Below are 22413 nucleotides of genomic sequence, written 5' to 3'. Positions count from 1 at the left end.
AGTATTGTAGACCTGCACCAGACTGGGAAGAGTGAATCTACAATAGGCAAGCAGCTTGGTGTGAAAAAATCAACTGTGGGAGCAATCATCAGAAAATGGAAGACATACAAGACCACTGATAATCTCCCTCGATCTGGGGCTCCACGCAAGATCTCATCCCGTGGGGTCAAAATGATCATGAGAACGGTGAGCAAAGATCCCAGAACCACACGGGGGGACCTGGTGAATGACCTGCAGAGAGCTGGGACCAAAGTAACAAAGGTCACCATCAGTAACACACTACAACGGCAGGGAATCAAATCCCGCAGTGCCAGACGTGTTCCGCTGCTGAAGCCAGTGCATGTCCAGGCCCGTCTGAAGTTTGCCAGAGAGCACATGGATGATACAGCAGAGGATTGGGAGAATGTCATGTGGTCAGATGAAACCAAAGTAGAACTTTTTGGTATAAACTCAACTCGTCGTGTTTGGAGGAAGAAGAATACTGAGTTGCATCCCAAGAGCACCATACCTACTGTGAAGCATGGGGGTGGAAACATCATGCAATGGGGCTGTTTTTCTGCCAAGGGGACAGGACGACTGATCCGTGTTAAGGACAGAATGAATGGGGCCATGTATCGTGAGATTTTGAGCCAAAACCTCCTTCCATCAGTGAGAACTTTGAAGATGAAACGAGGCTGGGTCTTCCAACATGACAATGATCCAAAACACACCGCCCGGGCAACAAAGGAGTGGCTCCGTAAGAAGCATTTGAAAGTCCTGGAGTGGCCTAGCCAGTCTCCAGACCTCAACCCCATAGAAAATCTGTGGCGGGAGTTGAAAGTCCGTGTTGCTCGGCGACAGCCCCAAAACATCACTGCTCTCGAGAGGATCTGCATGGAGGAATGGGCCAAAATACCAGCTACTGTGTGTGCAAACCTGGTAAAGACCTATAGTAAACGTTTGACCTCTGTTATTGCCAACAAAGGTTATGTTACAAAGTATTGAGTTGTATTTTTGTTATTGACCAAATACTTATTTTCCACCCTGATTTACGAATAAATTCTTTACAAATCCTACCATGTGGATTCATGGATTTTTTTTTCCACATTCTGTCTCTCACAGTTGAAGTGTACCTCTGGTGCAAATTACTGACCTCTGTCATCATTTTAGGTGGGGGAACTTGCACAATCGGTGGCTGACTAAATACTTTTTTGCCCCACTGTATGTACAATAGTGCTGATATTAACTATGTTAATGACACTAGTGACTGGTGGTGGTCAGAGGGCCCGGTGGCGCCAGTGTCCGGCAGCCTCGCCTCTGTCAGTGCGCCCCAGGGCGGCTGTGGCTACAATGTAGCTGCCATCACCAGTGTGTGAATGGGTGGATGACTGGGTATGTAAAGCGCTTTGGGGTCCTTAGGGACTAGTAAGGCGCTATACAAATACAGGTCATTTACTAGTGGTAAGTGATAATACATTAAGTGATACTGTATTCAGCATTAATAACCAATCATCAATGATTAATTAGTTAACCAGGGATTGTGGCGATGACGTGCTGTGGTGTATTAATCAGCTAACATCAGCCCTTCATAATCAGCTGTTTACACACAAAATTAATGAATGTAAATAAAAACAAAACTTGAATCTTTCAGGTAAGAAAATCCCAGGAAGCTGAGAAACGTTTCATCATCATCCAGGTGGCTTCTTCAGTCTCAGCTGACTGCAGGTTTACAACCTTATAACATCTGTGTAATGACCAACACGAGCACCCCTCTGTAACAATCAGCTGTGAGCTCCGTTTCGTGATCATTAATATGCAATACGATGTACCAATGACCATCAATGGCCAAGGCTAAGATCACAGCATTGTAAATGCACCCTTAGTTGCATCCTTGGACCATCCTTGACTCAGAGATGATCCCTTTTCACATTAATGGATTGCTTGACTCAAACCAGCTCAAGCCCATTGGTAGGCAGCTCTGAACACCACATCCAGAACAGCTTGGGTTTTGAAGAGAAGGTGAGGCAGATGAAACCACGGTCTCATACGATGTCACATCTCTCTTCACTTGTGTTCCAGTCACTAAAACACTGGAGGTAGTTTGTAAGAGATTACAGGATGACCCCAACCTCAGCAACAGCACCGCTCTCAGCACCAGACAAGTGGGTTTGCCTTTGGAACTGCGTCTTAATACTTTGAAGAAGTGGCAAAGAGAGCTCTGTTATTCTACCCTGGAACACCACCACGTATGTGAAAAAGGGAAAGCCCACCTCTGAATGGAGGAGGGGCCTAAGGGTGCATCTGTCACCATCGTACAATGCTGTGATTGCAGCCATTCCCCAGCTCTCTGTGAATGGGACTCATGGCCATTGATCAGTGGTCATGACAATTTGCATATTAAAGATCATGAAACTGATCCCGCAGCTCACAGTTAGTCAGTGCTGCTAGATTCAGTCATGATGCAAATGCACTGTTTATCAGTTTGGGGAAACCTGCAAGCTCTTATAAATGAAAATCCTGTGTTTGATTCAGAAAGACATTGCTGCCTGGCAGCAGGACAGGCAGCAGCACCACGGGTGCAAACAGACACTACACCAACTCTGTCCTTGGGACCTGGAGGCTTAAAGACAGCTGCATATCGCGATATAATTTGAAGCACGTGCGGTAACGATATATATCGTGATATATTCTTTTCTTCTGTATAACGTATTTTCCACACTATAAGGACTTAAAATCCTTTAATTTTCTCAAAAATCGAGAGTGTGCCTTATGTATGAATTCTGGTTGTGCTTACTGACCTCGAACTGATTTTGGCAGAAATCTGTTAAAAATGTTTTAGTACAACTTTGGTAAGCAGCACTGCTTGATGGATCGTCAGAGCATTACGCTGCCGTAGTGAGGAGCTTCAGAGTAATCTGGGTCCAAAACTCCGTCTACTTCAGGTCCCAAAGTCAAACGAACACTGAGAGTTAAAAACGTCTAAATTCTTTCATCTTTAATTAAATCATCAGCGTTGCTGCTTTACCAGGTGTAACAATTAAGTTTTACATCCATGAAAACAGAAGTTATTAAATTTAACGGAGTTAAAAGTTAACAGGAAGTTAGCTCGCTAGTTTCCACCTAAACATGTTAAAGCATGTTCAGACTGAGAGATTTCTGAAACATTCAAACGTACAGCTCTGCTATCACTTCCAACATAAATGAAGACAGAAAACTAAACAGCAGTGGCGTTTGTAGGGTTACTGGAGTTGGACTACCTGGTATATAATGTTGTGCTACGTGACTGCTAGCGACACAGCTATGTTAGCATAACATAAACACAGTGAAGCTGGAGGATGAACGCCAATTTTTTTTCCACTCGATAAAAGTTAACGTGAGGGATTCTGGTGGTCAGGGACAAATGCAGTCGCATAGCAGGATGCTATACACGGGCCAAACTTCAGTCAGGAGAACAACTGAGATTATTCATCCACAATACGAGGTTAGTCATTAATACACTGCAACAACATGGGAACAGAGCAGCTGCGAGAGAATTCAGCATTAATCAATCAATGTTACGGAAGTGGAGGAAGCGCAGTTTTTGGCTTTCCCCATATTTCAAAAGTGCTTCATCTCTTTGCTGTGACTGTCGGCATAATTTGCAGATGATAATGGTTTTAGCTGCTGCGATTCTTTCGACCAAAACAGGCGCCGCTTGATGACATCATCAACATGCGTGGTCGCGATAGAGTGGTATAGTCAAAATCTCTATCGTTGGCCAAATTTATACCGTTTATATCGCCCAGCCCTACTCCATATCCAATAACACCGTAGAACATTTGTATTGTCATGCTTAGAGAAGCTCAGCACAGCTGCTTTACAGGTGCCAAACGCCACCATTATCAGTATTTGAACACCAGTATGTGTTTTTTCCTGTTACTACTCGATTTAACAACAAAGATGTATTAGATACAAGCAGGCGGTACTTTCATCATTTCATAACTCGCCTACTTTTTATTTAACCAGTTATCTAATGAGTGTCCTAATGTTGCATCTCGTGTTTAGTGTTTATTTCACAGTGGCTGCTGTAACCTCATTAACAGAAGGTTACAGTGCAGCGCTGATGCTGGCTTTTGACTGCAAAACCAAAGCAGCAATTTAAACAGCAGTACCACAGAGAACAAGTGAGTGACAGACGACTACTCAAGAAGCTAAACGGGCGCACACCCAGCAGAGTGCACAACGCAAAACAGAGTGAGCGCACTGAGCTTTACCTCTTGGCACTGGTGGAGAGCTTGGCAGCGGTCTTACTGGAGATTTTGGCCTCCTTCTTTTTGGGCTGGGCCTGGTCCCGTTGCTCGGGGCCCGGCTGCTCCGGAGGAGCCGCCTCCCTCTGCTCGGCGTCCGAACTCCCCCCACTGGTGTTGGGGCTGTCGTCCGGCCTCGGCTGCACCTCACTGGACATGGCGACGCTGTGGGATGGTTGCACATGCACACAGGCTTTAACGGCACGTAACGAGCACACCTGAAGAGGTTTACTCAACCTTCACTGCAGGTCGGTCATCTGAGAAACACAGTTTTAAATACAGCTTGGTCACACACTGCTGTGGGATCCCACAGCAGTGTGTGACCAAGCTGGTGACCAGCATGAGGAGGCGCCAGGCTGTGGGGACTGTTCCACATGCTGCTTAGGCCCCGTCTGATTTCTTCAGACGTCAATTACCCAACCTAATAAACAACAGTGAACACGAGTCAATAGCACAATAAGCTGTTTGGCACCGACAGAGAAGATTTGGCAGGATTTTCATGGCCTTTCGTCACATCCTCACCTCTGCTGCTCAACCCACAGATGCATTTTCCTTACAAACGTGGCTCCATTTAAACAACAACATAAGATTTATTTCCAAGAAGCTTTGTTGTAACCAAAAAATAATCGACCAAAAACAAATTTACAGTTTCATTTACCTATTATTTATGACAACACAAGCTGCGTCACCCGTTGCTATTAATTATGTTTGGTTTTGTCTTGTGTGGGAGTGAAAAAGACGAGTAAAACGAGCTACACAGGAAACGAGGACGTCTGCAACCACACAGAGGTGCAGGGGGACAAGTGTGGAGACAAGGATGAACATGGAGGCGTGGCAGGTATGCGAGTGAAGGAAGGAGGAGGTATGGGAGAGGAGGAGGATGGAAATGAGCAAGGAGAAGACGCAGCAGAAGATAAAGCGGCACGTGACAAAGAGAGCTTAGGTCCGAACTGAACAAGAGACAGATGGATGAGAACTTTCTGACACAGACAAAGACACTACACACGTCTTCCATCTTTTACTATTTTCATGTCTCTGTTCAATAATCTGACGCCTTTCCTGCAAAGAAGCTGTCGCCCTTTCAGAGGGATTTTCACTCTCATACGTCTGAGCCTTGATCATCCAGTCGAACGCCTCTTTAACGTGTCACGTAAAACTCTTTCAGCTGCCTTCCCTGACACCGTTTTATGTGCACACATCTTTTTAGTTCTTCTTGAAAAGGTAAGTGTTTGTTGTTGATTTGCATGCTGAAGGCAATATCCCAACAGTCAAGCTTCAAATGGCTGTTTTTTATAGAGTCAGTGAGAAGTACACATTTTGAAATGGTAAACAGTAAAACTGCAAATAGTAAGTCGAACAGTCTGTCCTGCACTTTAAAGGACACCTGATTTCTGCTTTCACACAGCAGTCACATGTTCATCAGGACACACTCCAGTTTCTGGGAATCCTGTATGAATCACAAAACCACAGTTCAACCTGGGATCTGCTTCGACTGCAGGCTTCTCCAGCTTCCAGCTCATGCTCAACACCCTGTTTGCAGGGTGTGTTAGAAAATCTGTGCTGTGGGTTACACGCCTGTTTCACAACAGTCAGGGCTGGCTTTTCAAAACTTCATGGGCATATTTAAAGCTGTAATTACGAACTCAGGATGCTGTGTCGATAGCATCAGTCACACAAACAGCATCTGTGCATTTCTCACAGTGCAGCTGAAGAAGGGATCCGAGCCGATTTATGGTACAACGATGTCACTCTTGAATTCCTGAGAAACCAACAGCTTTGCTGCGCTGCAACAACGTTCCAAGTAGTGGCTGCAGGTCCTCGAGTTTTGCTTGTGGGCCTTTCCGTTTCTTGGCACTAGTACTCATGGGGGGCATGGGGGAGCCTTCACCTGTGCTGTGGTCAAACACCTTCCTCTGTGCAGGCTGTTAATTCTGTGTCCCAGTTCAGCCAGTTGATCTTTCGCATATTGCTGAGCAAAACCCAGTAAGCTGGACATTCGTGGCTGTCCTTGTCCCCCGTATCCTGACAGTTGCCTCCACGACTCTGCCGTACAAGTGCAGTGTAACATTTTATGAAACAGCACACATTTCGTAAGCTTGTTCACACAGCAATGTTCTCACAGTTTGGAGGTTTCAAAATGTCCAGGTCATGCTCACAGCCACTGGTATTTGGATATGTGCTTCAAGGGAATCACAAACTCATGCTGCCATGTAGTCACTGCCACCACACACAAGCATGCAGACATATTGGGAAGTTTAAGGGGAGGCCTCACGGTCTGATATGCAGTCATTTCTCTGAAGCTCATAAGGAGCCGATGATGATCCAATCAAGCTGATTTTTTTCAATCTGAGGTGTCTTAATCCAGCATTATTCCATCTGCACATCTGTTTTCATTCAGACTTGAGAAGTATCAAAGAATTAACTGGTAGTTTAGGTTTGTGGCTTCAGCCACCCTATAAGGCACTGTGCAGTGAATCCATGAATGGAATGAAGGGAGATACTTTGGGTTTGAAAGTTAAACTGTGGACAACAGAAATTCATCAGATTGCTGAGCCGCTGAGCACAACTACAACAAGTCAAAGCCTCAGAGATTTTCCACCTCGCAATCATCAACAAGGAGTTGAGGTCACCGAGCCAACGACGTATTTTCTGGGTAGCAGATCGAAGAAGGAAAAACATCACCTTAAATAACATTATGGAAAATATGTTTGTGTGATCGTAACATTGTCATACTGGTAACTTATTGAACTGTATACATGTCATAGGGCTGTTGTTACACACTTCAAACTAATTTAGGGTCCTGTAAATGTGCCCGTCTGCCTACACGCTTTCATTTAGATAGCAGGCGGAACGGGGTTTTCACCCACTGCAAACACGCTCCTGTGTAGCCCTCCAAAATCCAAAGGAGGATGATATATGCATGGGTCAAATGCCTACTGGTTGACAAGTGGGCCAGAATAAGGAAGGAAGACAACGGAGTTCACCAAGAACAGGAGTGTGAAGAAATAATCAAAGGTTTGTTTAAAAAAACCCAAAACAAATCTGTGTGCAGGAAGACTGCCCCACTCAAGTTCATCCAACGTTGTTTACCTTATCTGTGCACTGAACCCACATCAGTCATGCTGGATCAGAAAAAGGTCCTTTTGCAGAACTCTAAAAACAGCCGTGATTCTCTGTCCGATAAAGGAGGAGACAGCCTACTGACAACAACCTGCTGCCGTTGGACTGCTGAATGATAATAAAAACAAGCAGTGTTATCCTATGTCCTCATCCAAAGATACACCCGCAGATGTCATTGGTTAAACACCGAGCTCTGGTGTGGTTCATTCTGACATTCAGCCAGGCTGAACGTTTGTCAGTCACAACCTACGAGTCTCAGAAAAAGACACCTACAAGGTCAGCCTCGCTAAATCAATTGTCCCCATTATTGTGTATGTGAGAGAGGAGCTCAAGGTGAATGCCTCTATTTACATTCCCTGGTGTGCAATGAAAAATGCATGACACAGACGAATGGCTGTGAGGGCATTTTTGCTGCTCACGTGAATATAGAATCACAGTCAGTAAGGACAGACGGGCGGTGTACATGACAGTGGCTTTGGTTAGCTCACTCCACCTTTGACATCTGACAAACAGCTGCAGCATGAAGACTGTGCAGTTAACTGTGGTGGAGAGCTGATACCTCACTCCAGTTTTTGGTGGGGTTAGAGTGACACAGAAGGACATCGTTTCAGACCTCAGGGTGAGCTGCTAACAGCTCTGTACACATCTGCGTGTTTCCAGTTGTCAGGTGAGGACAAACATACTGAAACCAAAAGTTGGAGACATACCGGTGGTTCGTGTTGGGCTTTCGGGGGATGTTTTCTTTCCCAAACTGTCACAACAGCTCAACCGGTCACCGATTACTGAGCGAGTCTACACATAGATCCCACCCAGCAGGGCACTCACAGTCCCGTGGATTCATTCTGTTCTTTTGTCTGAGGCTAACGGCTCATTAAACAGTTACGAGTTTGGGTTTTCTCTCCGGCTGAACCTTTCCTGTACCCGACTCTGTAAAGAGGGAATTCCCACTTTTGGCTCGGATTCCTAGCAAGGCTATTTCGCTGTTAACGGTTGAGTGACGACTGGGCCAACGATTATTATAGTTTACATTTTAGTAAGTTCAGTTAGGTGCATGGATATATGCCGAATTAATGTGCATCTGCCTATGACTCTAAAGGTCTCGTATGGTATACACACAGTCGTTTAATGAGAAACGGGTTTAAATCTGCTCAGATTTTAGACCACGTTCGGGGGAACCCTCTTTAGTCCACATCAAACAGCTCACAGAGCTGTAGATGAGGGGCCAGCGAGCTCCCGCGGCCCGGATCGCCTGTTTTGTTGGCTGTGTGAAGAGTTAACAGCAAGACAGCCTCGCAATCTTTATACGCGCCGAAGAAGATAAAGCTGAAGGACACACTTGTCCGACATCTCTCCTCTACAGCAGCGGACCTCAGTGACCGCTGCCAAATCTGCTCCAGCACAAAAGACAGAATGGATGCCCCCCCACCACCACCACCCCCGCCCCCTTCCCCACAAAATAACCCAATAAATCTTCGTTGTCTTCATAGAGTGGACTCCATTACAGAAGAATACGAGCAGCTCACCTTTATAAGCTGGCTGGACGTATGTGTTATGAGCTCCACTGTTTATTCTGTAAATCCGCAACGCTGCTCGTCCGCTTCTTTTTACTGTCCGCTGCTTTGACTGACTGCTCGAGAATGTGGTGGAACCGCGACTGTCACGTTAGCGACCGTGACGAGCAGGGTTTCCGGTGTGATCTGTCAAAATAAAAGCCTGTGGCTTATTTCCCCTGAAGACTGCCTATAAAAAACAATATTCATATGATGCAATACACTTTAACTTATTCCAAATGAGGTTAAAAAAATTACACTGGCGATCTGTTTAATCTCTGTAATTTTTCACGTGTGCACGAGTAGACCTGAGGCTTGTAATGTCCTTTCACCCAATATCAATACTCATAGAATAGTTTTGCACTCGTTAGCCTATTTGCTTTATCTTCCCTGATCATACTGTGTAACATGTTATTTCAAACCATTACATTTTTAAATTTGGATTTTATTTTGATACCAGTGAAAATTGCCGAAAAAATCACAAGGAATATACAAACATGTCAGTCTATAATGCAACCTAGTTCAGATTATTTTTTTTATTGAATCAAGCAACTGATTGAAAAAACAAGCCCTCCGAAGAAGATGGATGAATGGACGTATTTTATGTTAAGACGTAGAGTTCACACTTCCGGTCTTTTTCTCTTTAACCAATCCGACGCTTGACGGCTCCAGACTGCCTTCGTGCGCGCGCCTCCGCGAGGGTGCGTTGTGTGTTATGGCAGGCTTTGATGGTAGTGTAGACTACAAAGGAAGTGCAAAGAGAACACCGAGCACGCGGCACAGACCGTGCACGGTGTGGTGCCAACCCGTCACGTTGAAAAAGAGTACTTTTCAGAAGCAGTTTCTACATTTCAGTAATGTAAACACCAGGGATCCTCTTGAAAGGAATTGCTGTTATGCCCATCAACTCATCTAGCTAAAACGGTCAAAATCTAAACGAAACCATTACTTTCAACAATTTGTGTCAAAGGATTTCACGGTAATTGTCTAAAAATAAACTGGAACCAATGTTATTATTAACTGTCGAAAGGCTTCAGATAAAAAAAATATAGAAGTATTGTAGACGGACATGACCACTGCGGAACCCTTCCACGGGTTCATGTTTCTCATACGGCTAATAGAGTGCGGGCCGTTAGCTCGGCGACATGCGCCATTGAAAACAAACGTACCAGATACGGCGGGTATTGCCGCTTTCGTTCATTTGTATTCTACCCCATTAGAAACCTTACTTCGTCTCCAGTAAACGTTCTACATTTTTGCGGACAATGGAAACTATATTAGAACAACAGCGTCGCTATCACGAAGAGAAAGAGAGGCTAATGGATGCTAAAACTAAAGAAATGTTACACAAGAAGTCGACGGTAAGTGGTGCTACTTAAGGCTAGCTTTAGCATTGCTACGCTTGGTCGTGAATCCCAGAAACGCTGAAATTAACATTTGTCCGTGTGTTTTTTTCCAACTCTCATTTCAGCTGCGTGAACAAATCAATTCTGACCATCGAACAAGAGCGATGTTGGATGTGAGTAAGAGTTTGGACTCATTTAAAACTGTTCTCACTACCTGGCTAATAGTATTTGCTGGCAATTCAACGAATAACTAACCTTTCATAAAACCCAGGTTACAATTTTGTAAACGTGCAAAGCACTATTTATTAGCGGATTTGATGCATTTTCTTACACTAATCACGGGAAAAGAGGTCAGATAAAGAACGTAATCAGATGTACTGAATGAAGCGGTGTCACAACGAAATGACACCCCAAAAATCTGCCCCCAAGTGCGTCAGAGGTCATTAAAACTAGGTGTAAAATATAAATGGTTAAAACCTGACTTCAGAGACGCACATTGGAGACAAAGAATCACTTTTGATAATTAGCAGCTTTTCACTGTTAATGGTCAACGCTGGTAAAAAGGTGTCTGCGCTTCTTCTTGCAGAGGTATATGGAAGTGAGCGCAAATCTCAGAGACCTGTATGAAGACAAAGATGGGTGAGTGTTTTCTTAGCGAACAGTCATTTCCACTCAAATATAGATATGTTGGCTGGACCTTTGTGCGGTTACAGAAGTAAAGAAACAAACTTTTGAGCAGTTACTTGAAAAGTAGACCAACTAAAGGTGTATTCACACGAGAAGCCTGAAAAATCTTGTGACAGTCAGGATGAGGACGTAACGTTTCTTACATGTGGCACATGACAGGAGATGGTTAACGTCAGCTCCAATCTCACCACTTCTGGAAATGATGTGAATCTGCTAGACTGTCGTCTGCTCTACTGTGACATTGTTGTTGTTCTCTAACTTGGGGTCCACACACACGCGGGTTTATTCACCAGTCTAGTAGCAAATCACTCAGAAACAGCTAGGTGATAATACTACTACAGCTGGGCATAGCAGTATGTTGGGCGTGTGAGCAGGATAGAAGACCAAATGACACCAAATTGTGAAGAAAAACGTGAGCTGTAGCATTACTGAACAAGGCACCTGAAAGGACATGCCCAGGGCTCACAAGACGAGGACACTGTTGGAAAAGACGGGTCCAAGGAAATATTCTGGAGATATTTTGGTTATTTGAAGTCTGATAACGAATCGGAGTAGCAAACTGTGTCAAAGGCATATTTCCATGAAGGCACATAACACCTCAAATTGTTTTTGCTAGGTCCTGGGTTTAAAAAATTGATTTCCCAATTCAAATCGATTTTAGCTTGTATAAAGCGATATCGATTCAGTAAATCCTGAATCGATTTTTAAATATAAATGTATTTTATCTGAAACGCCAGAACCTCAGCTTAAAGCTCACAAAACTATTTAAACAACCACCAAACAGCTAAAACACAAAATGAGAGCAGATACATGGATCCCACCAAAGACGTAAACACAGAGCGTGGATCGTTCACGTGACGGCACGCACACAGACACGCCGTCGGGGCTAAAAGCAGACAGCTCACAGATTCTGAAGCTGCAGGTTTCGGCACTCTGACCAAAATTCACTGAACCAGCAGCACAAGAAGCTCAAAGCTACGCTTCACGCCTAAGTTAGATAGATTAAGATAAGATTAAGTTTTTCAGAGGGTGGTCGGGATTGTTCGTGGTGGATAACGGTGTGTTCACGACCTCTCCAGCATCAGGTGTCCAGTTTGTAGCCGACCACAGAGCCAGCATTCCTAATCGGTCTGTTCAGTCTGTGTCACGATGCTGCTTCCCCAGCACGCCAAAGAAAAGTGATGTGCTTGCAACAACTGAGTGAGATAATCGCCTCACACTGAAGCATCTGAGCCTGCATTGTTTATATATGCTCACTCTTCTTGTACATGCTAGGGCTGCCACAAACGGTTATTTTGATAGTCGACGTAATCGTGACTAGTCGACTAATCGTGGCAGCCCTAGTCCACGCCCCCTGTCGGTCTTCCACTTCAGCCTGTTGTAACGTCAGCCTGTTGACGTCAACTCCAAAGCCCTATCGGGTCCTTTTTTCCTCGACCGCATCAAGATCCTCTCCGAGGACGTGGGTCGTGTAGCCTTTCTCTTCCCTCTGAAGTCGGTCACTATCGCTCTGGTCTTGTTCACATTCTGAAGGCTACAGAATCCTCTGCTTCTGCTCATTACTAATACATCCAACCACTGCAGGATGTTCAGAGTATTTTTGTGGGTGGATGTCTGAGGTGCACATGGTGAACATTGGGGTGGCTGTAGCTCAGGTGGCAGAGCAGGTCAGCCACTAATCAGAAGGTCGGTGGTTCGATCCCAGGCTGCCTCCTGGTTGCATGACAAATATCCTTGGGCAAGATACTAACCCCATGTTTGCCTACTGGTGGTGGTCAGAGGGCCCGGTGGCGCCTGTGTCCGGCAGCCTCGCCTCTGTCAGTGCGCCCCAGGGCAGCTGTGGCTACAATGTAGCTGCCATCACCAGTGTGTGAATGTGTGAATGACTGAATGTAGTGTAAAGCGCTTTGGGGTCCTTAGGGACTAGAAAAGCGCTATACAAATACAGGCCAACATGGAGACAGCACAGCTGCTGTACTGCACATCACCAATTCAGACAGAGCCCTGGTCAGCCTCATATACTGCATCCTGTCAGTCAGGTAGTTGGTGGATGTGTTTACTGACATTTGTGTAGCTTCACTGTCAGCAACAGTGGCTGAATTGTGTTAAATGCGATGCTCACCACACTGCTGTTACAGCACGTAGATGATTACATCATTCAAAGATTCGGTCTGTCTACTGAAGAGAAACAGTTTTACTTAACAAAAGAAGGCAGAAATCATGTGGCAGCTTATGTCTGATGCCTGATTGGCTGAACACAAAAGCAAGACGTCCTGTAATATGGCCCATCAGGATAATCTTCCACTTAAGCTGCTTTTGAATATGAACTCTGGATAATATGAGGAGAAGCGCTTATAGAGGCTACAGGACAAAAGGACTCACACTCTGTGAAGACTGCACAGTTACACTGTTCTCACACGAGTGCAGTAGGACAGTACACACACTTTGTAATAGACCACTGTCTGAGTAAAGATGGTTTAGAGCTTGGTCAGCATGCCTCTCCTGTGCACCTCCATTGGCTCTTGAAAAGTCCAGGGGTGAATGCATGACTGCTGCTTCAGAAAAACCAGCTGTCCTGATGACTTCCTCTTGTTCTTCTCGTGTTCCTGGATTATTTGTCTGACAGAATGAGGAGAGACGAACTTGCAGCCATCTCAGGACCAAATGAGTTTGCAGAGTTCTACAACCGACTCAAACAGATAAAGGAGTTCCACCGAAAGCATCCCAATGAAGTATTTATTCTTTTGATTCCAAAATGTCAACTGAAAGCGTACATCAGGTCTTTGAAACTGATTTCTGTTGTCCTTCCTGCAGATTTCCATCCCCATGTCTGCAGAGTTCGAGGAGCTGATGAAGGCCAGAGATAACCCCAGCGAGGAGGCTCAGAGTGAGTTCAAACAACACGTGCTTGTCCTGAGTCAAGAACACGTTTGCACAACATGCAAATCCCACAGAACAGCAGCTAGAGGAGCAAATGCTTCCTGACTTTTTCATTTGTTGCAACAACAAAAATGGGATCTAATGAGGAAACTCATAGAAAGTAGCTACACTGCATTAAGCAGCACTTTGTGTGAAGAACGATTACTGAAGTGTGAGAATCAGATCAGTGTTGTTAGATTGTTTTTGCACACGTGTGTTTGAAATCTGCAGTTGAAATAAAAACACAGCGATCTAAGACGATCAGAGCAGCTGATTACTGACAGTTTCTCTTTTAGTTCTAATTGTAGGAAATTTGTGCCGTTTGGTGTCCATCCTGTTGGTGAAGGCTCCCTCTGAATGAGCCTGAATGAATGAATGACATTCATCACACATTTATACCAATACACTTTCAATTATACAGACCCACACAGCAGCCAACAAGTTTGATTTCATTTTGTAACAGCTGAGGAACAATCAGGACGTGGTCCAAGGTCAAAATTAGGATTAATAATCAGATGTTTGCAGATGTGAATACTGACCGTGTCCTTTTTCTCCCAGATAAACAGGACGTGGTCAGCATGTAGCAGCAGACTGTCAGCAGCCTTTTTATTGTTCTTGGCTTAGTTGACTGGATAACAATCGATCAAATGTAGGAAGTTAAATAGAGTTGAAAACAAGCTGGGCTGTTCGTAGACCTGCACAGTAGACCTGTGTCATGGAAAAGCACGATAGCTCGTAGTATTTGTGCAGCATTGAAGTGCAGAAGAGCACTTTGTAAACGTCACAAATATGATATTATTAAATGGTTTGAACCCATTAGTTGGCTTCACGACTACCAAACCTGGCGGTTTAGTAGTCGTAAGTGTTGAGCAGCAGTAACGTTTGTAGGGAGACGTTTTTCTGGCTACTTTTGTTCTTGGGTCAAATTAGGAAATGTGATCGATGCCGGAGCTCACTGGAAAAGAAGCATGCAAAGCACCGATCATCTGCTTATGCTAATCAGTTCTGCTGCGAATCGCCACTAACAGAGAGCCTCGTGTTTGAGAACGTGTCAGACAGGCTGTAGGTGTTGTTACCATCTCACAGCTGGATTAGCTGCCCCATGAAAGCATCAACACTCTTTCTTCATTCATGAAAAGGCTCATTTAGGCAAAGCACTGGCTGCCTTTGGTTACCAAACACACTTTATTGTGTTGAGTTCCCCCACGTCTGCTCTGCAGTTACATAACTACACTTAACAGTTATTGTAAGTAACATCTGTGACCTTCATACCCAGGCTTAAAGTGCCTGAATGACCTGTGTTTATGGCAGATATGGTGGACTTCACCGATGAGGAGGGATACGGCCGATACCTCGATCTGCACGACTGCTACCTGAAGTACATCAACTTAAAGGGAGCTGAGGTTGTGATCCTGAAGTAGCCGTTTATTCTCATTAATAAAGAATAAGCCTCCGAGCCAGGATGTGTCTGACTGCTGTCTGTGCCCTGTGTCTGTACAGAAGCTGGAGTACATCACCTACCTGTCTTCATTTGACCAGCTGTTCGACATTCCCAAGGACAGGAAAAATGCTGAATACAAAAAGTAAGTCCATGCTGCTTATTCAAGACGTCAGCTTGGAAGCATAACTGTAAAGAATCTGCTTCCTCAGTCACACGTCAGTGTTGCATGCAGAAGTGCACACGTTTAAATGCCTCGTGCTCTGCAGGTATCTGGAGATGCTGCTGGAGTACCTGCAGGACTACACAGACCGGGTCAAGCCGCTGCTCGACCAGAACGACCTTTATGGCAAAGTGCTGTCAGAGTTTGAGAAGAAATGGGAGAATGGGACCTTTCCAGGCTGGCCTGTAAGTTCTTCTGCTGGGACCAGTGAGAGATGATGGTTAGGTTTTGGGAACCTCTCTGACTTCTTGCGTGTGATTATTTGTAGAAAGAGACGAGTAGTGCTTTGACACATGCAGGTGCTCATCTGGACCTCTCTGCTTTCTCCTCTTGGGAGGTAAAATCAATCCTCGTTGACATGTGACTGAAGTCAAAGTGTTTTGCATAAATAATGGTTTCATATTTGTTTTACTCTCCGTTTCCCTCTTTGCTGTAGGAGTTGGCCTCTTTGGGTCTGGACAGGTTGAAGTCAGCACTCATGGCTTTGGGACTGAAATGTGGAGGGTAAGCTTCTAGAAACATGACAGGAGCAGCGTAATAACTCACTTTCTACAGCATTAAAGGCTGATTGTTTTCATATTCCAAGCAGAATATTACTGGAAAACCAGCTCTGTGGGGACAGGGAATCATCTGTGAACTACAGATAACCTCACGCCGCGCGTCCTTAGTATAGTGAGAGCCCAGTTTGAGACCACAAAGAGCATCCGGTGTTCAAAAAACCCAAATGAAATATGCAGAGCCATCGAGTGGTGACCTCTGTGGACAAGGAGGATGACAAAGAGCTGCAGAGAGCTGCTGACCCCACCTGTCGGCTGGTTTGAAGCCGTCTCTCTGTGGGTCAGTCGGACGTTTTGCCTGCTGTGCACCTGGAAAACAAAGCAGCTGACAGAAACTGTCTTTAGTGTTTGCCAAGTGTGTTTGTTGAGACATGTTTAAAACGGCACAGTACAAAAGTCTAGTTGGGGCCTTGTAACAGAGTCAAAAGGACGTCGGTGTTCTGGCAGCTGGTAGCCAGCAGTTAATGGTTGAATGTGTCTGTGTTCAGGACCCTGGAGGAGAGAGCTCAGAGGCTCTTCAGCACCAAAGGCAAGTCCCTGGAATCACTGGATCCTTCACTGTTTGCCAAGAACCCCAAAGCAAAGGGACCTAAAAAGTAAGAGTGTAAAACTGTCCCTCGAATGTCACGTCCTCATAACGTCTCATCAAAGTGTTCGGTATGTAGTTCTTAATGCTTTCCTACGTCACTCCAACAGAGACACAGAGCGGAACAAGGAAATCGCCTTCCTGGAAGCTCAAGTATACGAGTACGTGGAGATCCTTGGGGTGAGTCTGGATGTGTTAATGCTGCTGTTGGAGCTCGTGTTTCGAGCCGGCTTCGTGAGGAAACCACATGTTGATATGTTGCGTATGTGGCTACAGGAGCAAAGGCAGCTCACTCATGAGAACGTGCAAAGGAAGCAGGCCAGGACCGGAGAGGAGCGTGAGGAGGAGGAGGAAGAGCAGGTCAGTGAAAGCGAGAGCGAAGACGAAGACAACGAGATCATCTACAACCCCAAGAACCTGCCACTGGGCTGGGACGGCAAGGTAAAGCTGCAGACACACCTGCACAGAGTAACCGTTACGGCCTCAGTAACACGCATGTGTGAAATCTGCATGTGTTAACGCGAGTCGTGTCGATCCACACGCAGCCTGCGCTGCTGTTACGTGACGCTGATAGATCCCTCAGAGGACATGCTCTCACTTTAATGTCACGGCTACTTTTAAATAACATGTTTCATTGTTGTCTACCTGATCACCCGCAGTAACCGTGTGTGTTTGTCACTCCTGCAGCCAATTCCATACTGGCTCTATAAACTGCACGGGCTGAACATCAACTACAACTGTGAGATCTGTGGAAACTACACTTACAGAGGACCCAAGGCCTTCCAGAGGCACTTTGCAGTATGTTGCTGTTGTTGTTTTCTCGTGGTTGGCAGTGACTGTGGGGGCGTTTAAAGGTTGATGAACTTCCATGTTTGTTTAAAGGAGTGGAGACACGCTCACGGGATGCGCTGCCTGGGAATCCCCAACACCGCTCACTTTGCCAACGTCACGCAGATCGAGGATGCTGTGTCCTGTGAGTTGATTGGAGCAGATTCTGAATGCAGCTCGTGTTCAGATGTTAATGTATTTATGTGTTTTATGTCACTGTAGTGTGGGCAAAGCTCAAGTCCCAGAAAGCATCAGAGCGGTGGCAGCCAGACACAGAGGTACCAACACTCAGCAGACATTTGTGTTTTGTTGTGGTGTAGCTGCTAATTGCTTTTGCTGATGTGCTTTTCAGGAAGAGTACGAGGACTCCAGTGGAAACGTGGTCAACAAGAAGACCTACGAGGATCTGAAGAGACAGGGCTTGTTGTAGACGGGGGCTGAAAGACACCAACTCTGAACAGCTGCTTTAAACTCTGATTTTATCCTGTTTACTCGTGTTTCTTCTTTGTGAGCTGTAGAGTTGGTTTTAACAGCATCACCAACTTTTCATAACTTTGTAATGTGGCGACCATTTATGATCATAATAAAGTAGAAACTTTTGTCAGCACGCTTGTTCGTCCTGGTCCTTCAACAATTCCTAAAATCACCAGGACAGGACTGAAAATAGTCCCTTACATATTTGATATTTTAATACTGATGTATGGATGGAGCGAGTTCTGCAAGCTGAAGCTATTGTGTATAGTCTGTAGTCGGCGGTTCAGCTCCTGCAGCCGTGCCTGGTTTACAACAACCACGATGACTCGGATCATTTGGAAATGACGTCTGAAACCATCAGCAGAACCTCCGAAGCCCTCGAACACGACAGAGGGAGGACTCTAATATACAGGTGCTGGACAAAGAACATCATCAAAAAGTTGATTTATGATTATTATGATTATTCCATTGAAAAAGAGAAAGTTGCTGCAGGTGTAATGAGAGCCCAGGTTGCTCTGCTCATTCAAAGTACAAGAATATGGTCCAGCAACCTTAGATACAGATTTTGGTGAATCCCTCTGTACTCGACACGTCCATGTTGCTACAGGACTTTTGCTTCTGTTCTTCTCTGGACGTTCCCGTGGTGTATATGCTTCCACTCTTGTGTGTGTTATGTCCTTTCTATGTAACTACAGTTTAAAACTCTGATAACATCGACTGTGATTATTCATTCAAAACAGTTTTAATTAGTTTGATGACAACGCATCACAAAGGAACAGCAGTCATTTATCGATATGTAGGAGTCAGTATATCTCAGTTTCAGTGAAACATTCATTTGATCATCATCTTATCGTGTGTAGTTGAGGCTGTGGAGGAAAGAAAAAGATTAGTTGTCTCCAATCTGGAATCCAGACTGATGAGGTGCACTGCTTCTATCCAGCGTGTCAGCGATGCAGCAGCTTTATCGTTTGCACTGAATCGTGTTCATGGAGCTGTTGAGCTCCACCAGATGGCGCTCTTGCATCTGTGACGTTAACTCTGGGAAAACTAAAGAAAAAGGATGTAGACTGAAGAGTCCATCAACTGTTGTAGACCACGACAAACTAACACAATACAGGCATAAAGGGTCGATTTTTAAATTACGCCCATATTTTGAAAACATTTGTTAAAAAGAAAAAAAATCTATGGTGGATTTAGCCTTCATATTTTAACACACACACCTGTAATATGTTGCCTTTTGCTATGACAACATTGTGAACAGAAGAGATGACTCTGATTAATGGCTCGTCCTTCAGCAGATGAACACACGGCGCCGTATCAAAGCACCTGCACCGTGGTTGTTAAATTTATCTATGTTTTTGACAGATATCCATCCATCCATCCATTTGCGTCCGCTGATCCTTTTCAGGGTCGCGGGGGGCGCTGGAGCCTATCCCAGCTGTCATAGGGCGAGAGGCGGGGTCCACCCGGGACATGTCGCAGGGCCAACACACAGACACAGATAATCATAATTTACAAATTTTACCACACATGTCAGCACGTTTAGAACGGGCAGACGATGGTAACGGTGAGCAGGTCATACTCCCCCCTCAGGCCAGGTCTTCAGGTTTCCCACAAAATCATCTTTAGGGTTTACAGAGGATCATCCAAACAACAGCAAACAGTGAGTGAGTGGCGGTTGTCCTCTGACCTCTGAGAAAGGCCAGAATGCTTCAAGCTGATTGGACGGCAGCCGTAACTCATTTACAACAAGGTGTCTGTCAATCCACAGCTGGAGTGAACAGCACCGTCCTGCCTTGTACCCACGGTTCAGGCTGCTGGTGGTGGTTCACTACTGTGGGCTCCTTGGTACCAACTGAGCAGAATTTAAACGTGACAGCCTGCCTGGATGTTGTTGCTGACCATTTCATAAGAGTCATCATGTTCAGAGGATGTTAGATCATCTCAAACTGCTCTCACTGAGATGTTCAAACAGTCTTTTGAATCCTCACAGTGAGTTAGCTGCACTGAGACGTCCTCTGACACAGCCTTTGCTCACTCACTCTGTTCCCTGTCAAAACATAGCTTATCTCAGCTAGCTATGGTTGATCCAGTCTTGTCATTATGTAGTTAAAGAGATTACTTATCTCAGTGGAAAAGGTGCTCTTGACATCACTTACATGCATGTGGAAGCATGTGACCACCGAGACTGTAGCAAAGTTATTTGGAAATATGTGGATAACTGTGTTAATCTGTCTGTGGTATCAGACTTGGTGTGTAATCAGAGTAATAACCTGTAATATTAAACATTTGAAAATGTGGTGTCAAATCTCTAAAGATCTGTTAACAGGTAAACATAAGATGGCTCAACGCTGTGTGTGGGGACGGTTGGTGGAAACATTTTGTGTGGACCTGCCGGTGCATTTTATTTACGGAATAAATGAAACGTGCTGGTGGTGAGAAATCAGAGCATTACAGAAGATGGCAAACCATCTTCAACAAGTCAATAACTGTTCGTCTCTATGAGTTTGTCCAGCACAGTCGCAGGACCGGAGCTGTAAGACTGTTTAGTGTCAGTGATCATTCAAATAAGAATAGTATTGTTATCCTCGTGTTTGCCTTCTTTCTGTTTCTCAGCCTTTTTCTCTACAAAGACTTCTGAGAGAAGCACGCTGCCTTCCAAGTGCTACGCTGTACATTTGCAGTGATTGGTGACTCGAGGCTCGACGATTTATGTTCACTGCCAGCAGCACGAACGTCTCGTTTTCATGGGCACAGGCAGAGCCATTAAAGCCAGGCAACAGGTCGTCCTGAGGGACCAGCTTTGCTCCAGTGAGTCCTTCACACGAGCCGGGCTGCTTGGATGTCGGCTGGTTGGCTTTTGTCTGCTGATGTGTTCCTCTTCCAACTGCACGCCACCGAAATACTGCCATCAGGTTAATTACACAAAAACCCTCATCTACACAATGAAAGCTGCTCTACAGACCGTATGAAAACACATTCTGATAAAAACAGCTTGAAAGTGTCTTCTTTTAATCTGAAAGGGGAAAAATGCAGGAAATATCCAAAAGACCTGAGATGCTGATGTTTGATATCCTAAACACAGTTTAGCAAAGCTGCTTTGGAGAGACACTGGTTAACAAATGTATTTCACCACAACTGCCTCAAATTGACAGTACTGGTCATTTATTTTTTATTATTCATCAACTTTTGTTCCTGAAATTAATTTCTTGATTATTTCTGGCATCTTGGAGAAGTCCAGCGTGCCAGCTCAAACTCAGATATAAAAACATATCAAGTTAATGTCTAATAAATACCAACATCAGTTTTAGTTTTATGGAAGTTTCTACAATATTTAATCACTGGAGGTCCTGTGTGTCCTCAGAAACGTCTGCTCCCTTTGGAACCAGACAGACGACCCTGTTCTGTTTTCTGTCTCATTATGAGAACCACAGCAGGTTTAATGACCTCATTAAAATGTTCCCCTGCACTGACCGTTAGCTCTGGTGTGTCCGACAGTGACACCGGCAGGTTCTCCATCGATCCCAGTTTGATTTTTTTGCCCCTGATGCTCATCACAGCTCTTTTATCTCTTAAACTCTCTCAGATTTTCTTCACAGACCGTTTAACTCCCTGCTCTTACATGTAACTGATGGACGTACATGAAAGAAGTGGCCATTGTTAGAGGACCAGCTCACTACTGTGGCTCCATAGTGCAGTGTTTTACACATTTGGCTAAGAAGCAAAAGATCCCCAGTTTACTCCAGTATCACTCCAAGGAGTGACAAATATATTGGGGCTTATGTCAAGTAGGACTCTGTGATCAGAACTTTGAAGCATCTTTTTCAGAAAGCCCATTGGCACAGGAAACTTTCTTGTAGTGACTGTTGACTCGTGGCTGGCTGCTCATCTAAACTCAGGCAGCTAAAGCATGTCCCAGCTGTCAAACTCACTCCAAACGTAAACATCGATAGTTCTGAGATGTTAGAATGAAGCTGTGATGACTCATCTCTGGCCACTCTGGAGCAGCAGGAACAGAGAACTGCTGCACTGGGGAAACGGCGGCTGGAGACCAAATGATGGCGCTCTGTGCAGCAAAGCCATGATGCTGTCGCTTTGAACACTGACACCAGGTCTGTGCAAATCCCTAATGTAAAGCTGTGTTGCATTTGCAGTGAACTCGGGTTGATTGCAATGTGCTTGCAGTCTATCTGCATTTATATTTTAGATGGCAGTTATTTGGAGACACACTGACAACCACAAGACAACCAGTGAGTGCAATCAGCCGATGATCGCATGTGCTCACCAAGAGTTTGGGGTGTTGCACGCTCTGGATAACTTTTGGTCTCTGACAACCAAAAGCTCAAAGCTCACTGATTCTTCCCTGTCACAAAGAGTTTCTGGTTTCATGTGTCTTTAGTCAATTTAGTAAGAAATTAGG

At 44.9% G+C, this 22413-nt stretch overlaps 2 protein-coding genes across 2 annotated transcripts in view; one reads left to right on the top strand and one right to left on the bottom strand.

Annotated features, from left to right (window-relative positions):
* The window catches only part of LOC308384107 (ubiquitin-conjugating enzyme E2 E2-like), a 68096-nt gene extending 59038 nt beyond the window's left edge, over nucleotides 1-9058 (bottom strand). The window contains exons 1-2 of the mRNA XM_080862453.1: nucleotides 8909-9058; nucleotides 4233-4430 (exon numbers count right to left, since the gene is read on the bottom strand). Coding sequence (XP_080718579.1) covers nucleotides 4233-4423 — 191 coding nt within the window. The 5' untranslated portion in view covers nucleotides 4424-4430; nucleotides 8909-9058. The remainder of the gene's footprint in view (nucleotides 1-4232; nucleotides 4431-8908) is intronic.
* A 1006-nt stretch (nucleotides 9059-10064) lies between these two features.
* Nucleotides 10065-18126, top strand: sf3a3 (splicing factor 3a, subunit 3). The gene is made up of 17 exons (XM_080863880.1): nucleotides 10065-10296; nucleotides 10407-10454; nucleotides 10868-10920; nucleotides 13595-13700; nucleotides 13783-13855; nucleotides 15199-15290; nucleotides 15388-15470; nucleotides 15595-15733; nucleotides 15817-15885; nucleotides 15985-16052; nucleotides 16594-16701; nucleotides 16802-16871; nucleotides 16968-17132; nucleotides 17379-17489; nucleotides 17574-17664; nucleotides 17742-17797; nucleotides 17872-18126. Exons 1-17 carry the CDS (start codon nucleotides 10201-10203, stop codon nucleotides 17947-17949), a joined length of 1506 nt encoding a protein of 501 aa, XP_080720006.1. The 5' UTR covers nucleotides 10065-10200; the 3' UTR covers nucleotides 17950-18126.
* The last annotated feature ends 4287 nt before the right edge of the window (nucleotides 18127-22413 follow it).

This window comes from Rhamphochromis sp. 'chilingali' (assembly GCF_963969265.1).
Source record: "Rhamphochromis sp. 'chilingali' genome assembly, chromosome: 17".
Taxonomy (NCBI): Eukaryota; Metazoa; Chordata; class Actinopteri; order Cichliformes; family Cichlidae; genus Rhamphochromis; species Rhamphochromis sp. 'chilingali'.
Note: the sequence above shows the minus strand (reverse complement) of the source record. Positions and strands in the feature narration are given on the sequence as shown.